The 12,232-nt window shown below is 34.3% G+C and overlaps 1 protein-coding gene across 1 annotated transcript; it reads right to left on the bottom strand.

The window, feature by feature from the left end:
• Positions 1-582: 582 nt before the first annotated feature.
• LOC116026957 lies at positions 583-8,605 on the bottom strand. Its single transcript, XM_031268384.1, has 10 exons — positions 8,550-8,605; positions 7,173-7,404; positions 6,226-6,330; positions 5,057-5,226; positions 4,805-4,938; positions 4,540-4,717; positions 2,681-3,236; positions 2,140-2,252; positions 1,706-1,946; positions 583-834 (listed from the first exon to the last, which is right to left on the bottom strand). The coding sequence occupies exons 1-10, from the start codon at positions 8,603-8,605 to the stop codon at positions 583-585; spliced, it is 2,037 nt and encodes a 678-aa protein (XP_031124244.1).
• Between the last annotated feature and the right edge of the window lie 3,627 nt (positions 8,606-12,232).

Genomic DNA, 12,232 nt, shown 5'->3' on the forward strand with positions numbered 1-12,232 from the left:
AGGTAACTATGAAAAATAATATGAGGTAATTACAATAGTACCCTTAATGATGCAATTTCATACGTTGGATTGAATTAGATCTATGGCTATAATTCCATCTTATTTCTCACCTAAAGAATATAATGTACATAAGTATCTTCATATATATATATATATATATATATATATATATATATATATATATGCTGGATAAAATGCAGGCAGACCTTCCCGTGCGCATGTGCATTCATGCACCACCAGGAATGCAAGAATACACCACCACGTGTTCAGAATTGTAGTAGGGTGATGAACAAATGCCCCACACCTTGGTGTATTATTCCTAATTTAATAGTTAATTTATTGGAATAAATTATTTCCATAATAATTATATTAACACACAAGCTAAGTTCGAACTTACATATTGTTAAAAATTCTAGTACATGATGTAAATTGAACTTAGTACAAGGACTAATATACAACTTTAAAATCCTGTGTCTACGCTGAATGTAGTATTTCAATTTTTTGCATTGTACGAGGCAACCTAAACAGTCATCAAACAATGGAGAGACCACAATAAATTATAGTACGTGAAGAAACAAACTGTCAATACCAATCTAAATCATTCAAAATTGAAGTCTCCATTGCCTTATCTTGGACAAGTTCAACAGGTATTACCGGTATAGAGTCCCACCATTCCTGCAGCCGCCTGTTCCCCCTTTGGTTTTGCCTTTCTTTCGCCACCATCAACGTTGCCATGAAACTGTACAACGTAAGGGCCATGAGGACAAACTTGAATGGAATCAGTGCCAGCACAATTGCAGCGATGGTCATAGCGATCATTACAACGTATGCATGCTACATTACACAAAAAGGTTGGAAGTCATATCAAAATACGCAAGAGAAAATATCAATTTTGGTCCCACGAATATTAACAAAATGGCAGTTTTAGTCGACATGTTTAATTCCAACCAATTTTCATCCAACTATTGTTTTAGTTCCAAAATTCATCACGCCCGATCACCCATCCGTTTAAGACATGCCAGATGAAATTATTATGGGTATTTTCATCCTTTCGTAATTAAGATCCCAATTTGAGCATAAATAAAGGGATTTAAGCCCTAAGATCCCAATTTGCCATTCTCCTAATTTAAGAAGGATGAAAAGGAGAATGGCGAATTGGGATCTTAGGGCTTAAATCTCTTTATTTATGCTCAAATTGGTATCTTAATTATTAAAGGGAAATACACTTATAATTTCATATTCCAGTATGTCCTAAACCGAGGGGTGACCGGCGTGATGAATTTTCGTACTAAAACAATAATCATGGATAAAATTTGATAGGAATTAAATATGTGGACCAAAATTGTCATTTTGTTTTATACCGTGGACCATGGTCATGGCTGATATGCAGTTGTGTTGAACTGATATTGCAGTTGCGTTGAAAGGGAACTGCAGTTGCGCAGAATAGACAACTGCAGTATCAGTTCAACACAACTGCAGTTTCAGACGGATGAAACGGCCTCTGTTTCGTGCAATTGCAGTTTCCTTTCAACATAACTGCAGTATCAGTTCAACATAATTGCAGTATCAGTTCAACACAACTGCAGTATCAGCCATGACCATGGTCCACGGTATAACGATTGATTTTGATAATACTTGTGGGACCAAAATTGGTATTTGTTGGAATACACAAATGCAAACTATGAGGTAGAGTCATAGTTAGTACCTTAGGAGTGTGCGAAACCATAACTGACCAGATTTTCAATATTATGACGTTCAAACATTGAATCATGTCATACACAGTTCTTATTCCCTGTTGTAGTGACACAATGCATTGCATTGTCGTTTGAGGTTCAGTATAAACAACTACCTTGTTGTTCTTGTATGGATTCCTACTTCGTCTTGCCATCAACATTGTAGCAACCATCCACAATAAGAAAGCTGAAATTGCCTTGCCCACCCACTCTCTACATTTTCAAAAGATTTCAAATCCATCCAATTTGTAAGTGGTAAGAATCTAAGAGAGAACATATGAGTTTATAAGGCTATGGGTTAGACTAGCTAATTGATTGGATTCAATCTTTTGGTGTGATTTGACCCACGTGCATTATAGCCCAATTGAGTGAATAACAAACAAATAGCCAAACTTAAAGAACATACTTGTAAATAACTAGGAGGGTTGTTACAGCAACAATAGAAGTGGTTACTGGTCTTTCCCATGTAAAAATTTTCCAAACTCGTAGCTTTAAATCTCTAAGTGGCTGGAGAAGACACTGTGTGCAACAAAATTAAAGTCAAATGAGTTAGAAATATGAAGCATCAGGAAGATTGTCAATTAATCGGAATTAGCAATGGTGGTGTCTACTAAACCGCTTATCAAGTACGTAGTCTAAAAATTTTCATAAAACCAGTGATATATTGATGGATCTCAGCATTGCATGCATAACCATAGAGTTTTTGATTCTCTAGGTGTCATATCTTTCTTAAAACCAATTGGTGATAAGTATGTGGATATTAGCCATTTAACCACATCCCTCTATGGTAAATCACAGTGCCACATCTCGAATCGAGCATGGGCTGAACTCGGCTAACGTCCAACATATATGTTGAGTTAGATGCATGGGTCTTCATGCCTCATCGATTTAGATTGTTCATTTATATATAAACATGCACTTTTATCCCCACTGGGATGAGCACTTACTATAAAAACCTGGAAGCTGTCTCCGAGTCCTTCTTCTTTTACTTCCCGAGCAGTAGCTTTAGCCATGTCTATTTCTTTCTCTTCCTCCCGCGATTGCTCAATTGCACTCGCCAGTGGCGAGGCATTTTGAGATTGAACAAGTAGGGTGCCCTTATTGTCAATTTCTTTCACCTCAGTAGCAGGTACAGAGAGTTGGGGAACATTTATGGTCCTCAAGATTGAGCTGGAACTACACGGATGCCTAGTATCGGTCTTCTTCAAACTTTCACAGAGCTCTTGAAGTAAATGTTCACCCTTGGGCAGCTCATCAATCAAGTCTAAGATTAAGAAACTCTTGGGAATTGGGGGTGAAAGCCTGAGCATTTCCCTTGCCGCGTGAAGCCTTATAATTCCTAATATTGTCCTAGCATGCATTCCCCATGATTGGACCGGCGATTTAATATTGAACATTAATAAGAACTGGTGCAGCAACATAATCTCCTTTATGAGAGCAAGCCAGTGGTCACGTCTTGTGGAGCTTGTCATTTCTGGAAACTCTAGGACAACACCTTCTTGCCTATATATATAGCGGTCAGTCAATGTAAACAAGCCATCACATAACAATATCTAAAACCTCAAAGAATTCCAAACAGTGCAATTACTCTCTGTTGGTATTAAGATTTTGCATAGGGTATATTACATGTTATGTTTGTCAACCAAAACCAAGCTGCTATCCAGAAAACCCAAATTCAGTAAGCAAAGTGCAATGCATGTGACCATTGCAACAGTCAACTAAAAACCTTATTGAAGTAGGAGGTTACCCTAGCCAAGATGGCAAGAGATCCACACTTGTAATCACAAGGTCACAAGTTTGAATTCTTGCCTCCTTGGTTTGAGCTGGTTAACCTAGCCTGATTTACTTTCTTGTGGTCCTTTGCTAGCTAGGGAAACAAGGCGAGGTTTACCTACACCCAAAAGGGATTTGGGGTTTCCCTCACCATCTAAAAAAAATGAATAATAGTCAAATAGGCCACCGAATCAAATAGGCCACCGAACTACACACGAAACTGCAATTAGGCCACCAAACTAAAAAACAATGCAACTGAGTCCCTGAACTACACAAATTCATACAAATTAATCCAAAGTGACTTGTTTGACCTGATCTTCCGGTTACCCGTTTTAAAAAAATATTTTAAAATATTTTTAAATAAAATAATTAATTAAAATATTTAAAAAAAAAAAAACAATAACAGACGTCTCCGGCCGGCTTCGTCGCCATGGCCCGAAGACGAAGAACCTTCATCTCCGGGCGGCCATGTCGACGAAGCCCGCTTGAAGATCAGGTCAAACAAGTCACTTTGGGTTAATTTGTATGAATTTGTGTAGTTCAGGGACCCAATTGCATTGTTTTTGAGTTTAGTGGCCTAATTGCAGTTTTGTGTGTAGTTCGGTGGCCTATTTGACCCTTATTCCCAAAAAAAAAAAAAAAAACCTTATTGAAGTAATCGTAAAGACCTAGGCAATGGATCTGACTCTTTTTTTTTTTTGCTAGACAATTGCCAATCTACATGGGCCTTTGTTCCTTGGATTCTTTTCTGAGATTTTTCAATACTCCTCTGCCTTTTTGTGCTAGGTTTGGTCCGTAAGATGAAATTTTATCTGTGTACTCAAGAAGCAGGAGGGTGAATGCTAAAGTTTAAGAATTAAATTACGCAACACACAGGCATTTCCTTATCATATGCTGTTCAGTTGCGTTAATGATCCTATGCTTACACAATCCAAGGAAATGCCATTACTTCCAGCTCCACCAGATGGGAAATAATTAAATTTACATGCTTAGGTAATTTTCTATCAATCTTATGGTTGAGGATTGGACTTACATCTCAGAAGATTGATACACTATAGCCTTGTCAAAAAGCGGAGCACCCCATGGTCCTGTTACAGTTGGTTTCACACTCTTTTGAACGTCCTTCGAAAGGTCAAGCTTAAGAGCATCTTCATAAGACAAGATTCCAGATGCCTCAAAGTAGAGAGCATAGTTTGTTAATGTTAGCCTACCTAAAAGACAACTCTTGAAATTATTGCCATTTACCCGATAATGTAAATAATATTTATTAAAAAAAAATGAAAAAGCTTAAGACATACCAGGCCAACTTGTTCCTCCTATATGGCGCACAACCCTCTGCGAGGTTGCAGTTCCTTCAACGTGTAGTATAAACTCATCATCCACGAGCTCCATCCCCGTTGGTACCACCTGTTTTTGTAAATGCCTTACGCATCTGTTGGAAACAATCCGAAGAATAAAGGATTGATGCAGAAAACTCAATATTAACTTGATTCCAAATAAGAGCATGCAACAAAACAAGTACTTTTTTTTTGTTTTGGAGACTGAATTACTTGTCAATCTCTTTCAAGAACACGTCGTAAGCTGGAAAATGGAGCCGACTGCCAGTAGAGGCTGTCAAAATCTCAAAAGTAGATCTCGCATTAACAACATCAGCTACTACTGGTACAAGTGCTGCAAGCCAAACAAATGAATCTTCTCCAACACAGGAACTGTCATCAACCTGTAAACGCAGTCACAGTTAACACGCACACACCAAAAAAAAAAAAAATCGAATCTTTTATTTGTTACCATGTAAAAATGAGTTAATACCCAAATTAGTTCTCGACTATATATAGTGGTTTTTTTCTCAATTTAGTTCTAAATGACTTTTTGTGCTTAATTAGGTTCTCGACCTTGATGGTTTTACCCAAGTGACTATAGTCGATGATTAAATTGGGCATGGTTGCAGTAGGTGCTAGGCGCTAGTCGGGCGCCCGGGTAGCGCCTAGCACCTAGGCGGCTTAGGCGGGCACAAAAAAAATAATGGCAGACTTGCAGTTTTCAACATTCAATCAATCATCCAATGATTCAAAGTAGCAAACTATAAAAAAATATCAGGATATGGTAATAATGTTTGTTAATTAATGAAGTATGAAATAAATCAAATAAATGAATAATTATTAATTAATAAATTGGATTATAGAATCAATGAATAAAATGTATTAACTAATGAAATAAATTAAATGTTTAAAGTTTAAAACTTTACAGTAGCAGTCTAGACTCCAACGACCAGTCAAAATCGGATGAAATCGGCCAACTCGGCCGAGTTGGCCGCCTAGGCCGATTTTGCCGCCTAGCCGGCCGACTAGGCGGCCGACCGATTTTTTACCGCCTAGCAATGAAAGCGGAACGGCCTAGGGGCGCCTAGCGCCTAGGCGGGCGCCTAGGCCGATTTTTACAACATTGAAATTGGGTAAAACCACTATAGTCGAAGACTAACTTGGATAAAACTGCCATAATCGATGACTAAATTGGGTATTAATAGATGTGAAATTACCAAGCTATCTTTAATAGGTAGAGGACTCAATTGAATAAAACCATCAAAGTCGATGACATAATTAAGCACAAAAAATCGTTTAGGACTAAATAAAAAAAACCGCTATAGTCAATGACTAAATTAGGTATTAACTCTTGTAAAAATGCAGTCACAATGTTCAAATTAAAGGTCAGAGTTACGTACAAGGAGTGGCATGATATCTGAATAGAACAAAGCAATGTCATCATGTTCATGACTCATCTTTATAGCCTCTTTGTTAGTATCTTCTAATTCTTTAACCAAACTCTCCTGTACATGGAACAGATTAAAGAGGTGTTCATAGTACACATTGCAGTAATGGACTTAACCATTCATAAAATGCCCCCAAAACAGGCATTGAAATCTCTCAAATGATTTGAAGACCATTTCAATGTAGAATTTCATGTCCATTACTTAAGGGAATGTTAGGATCAAGCGTTTACCATTACACTTAAAGCTATAACTAGTAGCGAAGGCGCAACTTTATTTCCTTATACCGCCACACATTTTCTAGAACCAGGGTTATGGACTTGACCGTTTACTGGCCTCCGCCGAACAATCCCCTAGCCACATGGTGCTTTATTTCCTTATACCGCCACACATTTTCTAGAGCCAGGGTTCTGGACTTGACCGTTTACCGGCCTTCGCCGAACAATCCCCTAGCCACATGGTGCTTTATTTCCTTATACCGCCACACATTTTCTAGAGCCAGGGTTCTGGACTTGACCGTTTACTGGCCTCCGCCGAACAATCCCCTAGCCACATGGTGCTTTATTTCCTTATACCGCCACACATTTTCTAGAGCCAGGGTTTTGGACTTGACCGTTTACCGGCCTCCGCCGAACAATCCCCTAGCCACATGGTGCTTTATTTCCTTATACCGCCACACATTTTCTAGAGCCAGGATTCTGGACTTGACCGTTTACTGGCCTCCGCCGAACAATCCCCTAGCCACATGGTGCTGGACTTGGCCCTTACCGGCCATCGCCCAACAGAGAATATAATATTTTGATATCCTTAGCAATGCCAGCAAAAAAATGGTGAGTGAATTGGAATGTATATGTACAAAACAAATATTGGCATAATAAGAATGACAGGACAGAGATGATTACTGCATAGAGGCCTTCATGTTCTAAGCTAGGCATCTCCCAAGCAAGCATCATGTTGAATGTGAAGCGGCTAAAAGAATCATCAAGAATACAATTATCAGGGTAACTGAATATTCCAGTGAGTGCCTTGGAGCAGCAAACTTCCACTATCTTCCTTGAATATACCTTCACATCAGCCTCATATCCACCACCCTCACTTTCAGCCACTAGTGCATCAACAGATGTATCTAGCTTCCTGCAACAAAATGTGCTTATTGTAAGCTAGGCATCCCCTCTATATGGAGATTTTTCTTGAAAGAAACATTTAAAAAAAGGGAAAAATGCAAGTTTGGTCTCCCAGTTGTTTCTTGCTAGCGGTTTTAGTTTCTAACTTTTTACCGTTGCAATATACAACCCTAACCCTTCAAAAAAGTTACAGTTTTAACCCCTGAAGCAACAAAACAATTAAACTCTATTCAAATTATACTTAGTACATTGGAATTTCGTACTCCGTATTTTTTAATGTTTATTCTCTAATTATAATCTTATTTAGTATTGATATTTCATTTGTACAATTTTTTTTTTAAAAAAAAAAAACATAATTTTAACTGGGTCATGTAGGAAAAATAGGGACACAATTGAAAAGGAAAATTTTAGGGAAGAAGGCGGTCAAATCTCTATTTTGCAGATGAAATACCAAAATTGACATTGTTATAAAGAACAAAGATAATAAAACTTTAAAATATCCATGTACTAAGTAAAAATTTTAATAGAGTTTAATAGTTTTGTTGCTCCAAAGGTTAAAAATGCAACTTTTTTGAAGATTTAAAATGTATATTGCAATGATAAAAAGTTTGGGACTAATATCGCTAACAATGAAAAAATTGAGTGACTAAAATTGCATTCTTTCCATTTAAAAAAATACATGCGAGTATAAACCTAAGACTGTATTTATCCCGGTAAGTTACTCTCACTTTCAAAAATACTCAATATTATCATACCAGCATATTTACAATTCATTATTATTTTATTGCACTTCTAGAATTCTAATTTACTATAATAATAAAATAATGTTTAAACTTATTATTAAAAAAAAAAAGTAGAAATTTGTTTTAAAAAGTCAACAAAAGAATACAAATGGATTGCAGTGACATAAACAGGATTACAATGCACTTGAATTCTAGGGCTGCATTCAATTCAATCAGGCCGCCGATTAAAATGACGACTACCACTTATTTCAACTACTCGATCTATCTGGACTGAGTTTCTGGCGTCAAAGTAAATGATCATCCAATGATAAGTACACATATTAATATAATCAACATGATACTAATTCTGAGAAGAAGAAGAAGAAGAATTTAGGATCGATATGATGATGGGGGAGGTGAGAGAAATAATTACTGTGCACATTGGCGAACGACGTCGTTGGCGATGGCTGAGAGATGTTTCACCTCCATTAAATTAAAGCCTCGCTGATTGTACAATGGCGATTGGGATTGAAATTGATAGCTTCGCTTGTTGGGAATTGGGATCCGGCCGGCTGATGATCGATCGTTGAGAGAAACTGTCTGCGTGAGCGTTTTGCAGTGTGGGCGGCCACGTGCTCGACATGCAAGTATCCATGCCACATTCAAACGTCAAATTTTCTACCTCATTAGATTTATTTGTATTTTTTTATAAAAGTATTTATAAAGATGTACTCCGTAATATATTACGTTCATTGCACATATTTTGTAAGAATCAAATTTATAATAATTCAGATACTAGAATTAAAAATTAAACTTGTAATCATTTAAATATTAAAATTATTTTTAAATTTTTTAGGCCATACTTGTATGAATTCATCTTACAAATCCTTATTCGTGAGACGGAATCTGATCGGATCGAATCAATATGGGAATATAATACTTAATACTTATACTGAAAAATATAATACTAATCAGGAATAAATTAAAATGTTTGTTATTTTTAGGATATTATTTTGATGAAAAATGTAATAATTTTAAACCAAATGTAAAAGTATTACATTTTTTTTTTACTTATAAGAGAAAAATATAATACTTTTAGAGGTCCTTTGGTAGTCGGGAATGTTTGAACTCTCCTGTGAATTTAAAAGGTGGAAAATTATTTTCACATTTGGTGCAATCTTTAACTTAGTAATTAAAATTCGGATCAATGAGAATTACATTCCATGATGTCAAGAAAAGTAAATCTCGCCTCGCGGATGTAGGATTTTTTTCCCGAGTAGCTAGGAATCTACAGTACGTACGTACGTGTTATATATATATATATATATATATATATATATATAACTTGATTAACTTGAGTTTAATTTTTATTTTTTAATAATTAATTAATTTGATGACTTGAGATTTTTTGGCATATTATTTATTAATTTACAAGTAATTTATTAAACTCTCGATTATTTGTTATATATATATATATATATATATATATATATATATATATATATATATATATATATATATGATTGTTTTAAGCAAGAATACATTAGAGATTATAAAAAAATTTCTAGGGAAGTTTAAACGAATCAAACATGTTAATTAATGATTCATGTAAAGTTATTCTCATCAAACATATTCATTGTAAACATAGACGGAACCACTGTGGGGGCAGCTGCCCCCACTCACCTCACCCCCACCCCATATATAGCCTTTGTATGTATATATGTATATATAGTACATGTTTTATATATAAATATATATAAACAGATAAGAGTAATCAATTATTAAGCTTGTAGAGTTGGTAAGTGTGTGGTTTTGTCTTGAAATGGCGAAGGTTTGAATCCTAGGCCTAGCACTTTGCTTTACAATTGTATACGTACATATATAGCTTTCTTCCTTTTTTAATATATATATATTAATAATAAGATGTATAATTTATAATGTGTTTTCTATTTGAATTATTTTATCAAATTAATTATGTTTTACATAGCGTTATGAATAATTTTATAAAGTTTTGATACGTTTTATTTTCCGCCTATATCCAACAATATTTATAATGTATTTTGTAATTTAACAATTTATTCGTATCTGATAGAGTTTTTTCCACTTTTGGTCCTATGACTTTAGTGTTTCCGTCAATTTAGGTACACGACTTTCATTTTGCCACTTTTAGTCCTTGACTTTAATTTTTTTGCCACTTTTAGTCCTTGACTTTGATTTTTTTTTTCCACTTTTAGCCCTTTCGGCCATCCGAGCGACAATTTTAATCGAAATCAACAAATTGTTATGCCATTAAGGGTAAAAGTGTATTTTGATAAAGTTCTAAATATATTTATAAATAAAATCAGATAAAAAATAAAAGTTCTAAATATATTTATAAATAAAATCAGATAAAAAATAGGAAAAATAAATATATTTATAAATAAAATCAGATAAAAAATAGGAAAAAGAAATATATTTATAAATAAAATCAGATAAAAAATAGGAAAAAGAAATATATTTATAAATAAAATCAGATAAAAAATAGGAAAAAGAAATGTTATTTGCTTGTTCTGCTTCGCTTTTTAAGCAAAAAGAAATGTTATTTGCTTGTTCTGCTTCGCTTTTTAAGCAACAACTTTTAATCGGAATCAATAAAATGTTGTGTCATTAAGTGTAACATTGTCTATTGATAAATCTCTAAATACATTAAGCGTTATTTACCCTTAATGGCACAACAATTTGTTGATTTCGATTAAAAATTGTCGCTCGGATGGCCGAAAGGACTAAAAGTGGAAAAAAAATCAAAGTCAAGGACTAAAAGTGACAAAAAAATTAAAGTCAAGGACTAAAAGTGGCAAAATGAAAGTCGTGTACCTAAATTGACCGAAACACTAAAGTCATAGGACCAAAAGTGGAAAAAACTCTATCTGATATTTGTATTTGAACCTTGTGGCACTTGGTTTACACTTCCACATGGAAATGAGTGAGTTCGAGCCTCAGTGGAGACGACTGTGAACTCTGGAATTTAATTGATGGAAAAGTATTAAACGGCATCTTAAATCATAACGTAAAAGTATTCTAAAAAAAATCATAATGTAAAAGTATTATATATATTTTTTCAAAAGTATTACACTTTCCTTATACGGAGTAAGTAATATAATAAATATTTTATTATTGATTAGTATTATATTTTTCAATATAGATATTACATTTTCATTTGACTTGACCGTTCTCACACAAGTTTCGTTTTTACTTTTTTTTTTTTTTTTTTNAAATAGGAAAAAGAAATGTTATTTGCTTGTTCTGCTTCGCTTTTTAAGCAACAACTTTTAATCGGAATCAATAAAATGTTGTGTCATTAAGTGTAACATTGTCTATTGATAAATCTCTAAATACATTAAGCGTTATTTACCCTTAATGGCACAACAATTTGTTGATTTCGATTAAAAATTGTCGCTCGGATGGCCGAAAGGACTAAAAGTGGAAAAAAAATCAAAGTCAAGGACTAAAAGTGACAAAAAAATTAAAGTCAAGGACTAAAAGTGGCAAAATGAAAGTCGTGTACCTAAATTGACCGAAACACTAAAGTCATAGGACCAAAAGTGGAAAAAACTCTATCTGATATTTGTATTTGAACCTTGTGGCACTTGGTTTACACTTCCACATGGAAATGAGTGAGTTCGAGCCTCAGTGGAGACGACTGTGAACTCTGGAATTTAATTGATGGAAAAGTATTAAACGGCATCTTAAATCATAACGTAAAAGTATTCTAAAAAAAATCATAATGTAAAAGTATTATATATATTTTTTCAAAAGTATTACACTTTCCTTATACGGAGTAAGTAATATAATAAATATTTTATTATTGATTAGTATTATATTTTTCAATATAGATATTACATTTTCATTTGACTTGACCGTTCTCACACAAGTTTCGTTTTTACTTTTTTTTTTTTTTTTTTATAAAAAAAATACATTCTAACCTATAAATAGTATTTGTTTAACATAATGCCGATCTTGATAGTGCATGCATGCCATGTATCCTTCAATATACACTAGGTAAAAAAAATATTTTAATGTTTGATATATTTGAGATTATTTATTTGTGTATACTAATTCCTACCGTTGCATACCTAT

Source organism: Ipomoea triloba, chromosome 8 (assembly GCF_003576645.1).
Source record: "Ipomoea triloba cultivar NCNSP0323 chromosome 8, ASM357664v1".
Taxonomy (NCBI): domain Eukaryota; kingdom Viridiplantae; phylum Streptophyta; class Magnoliopsida; order Solanales; family Convolvulaceae; genus Ipomoea; species Ipomoea triloba.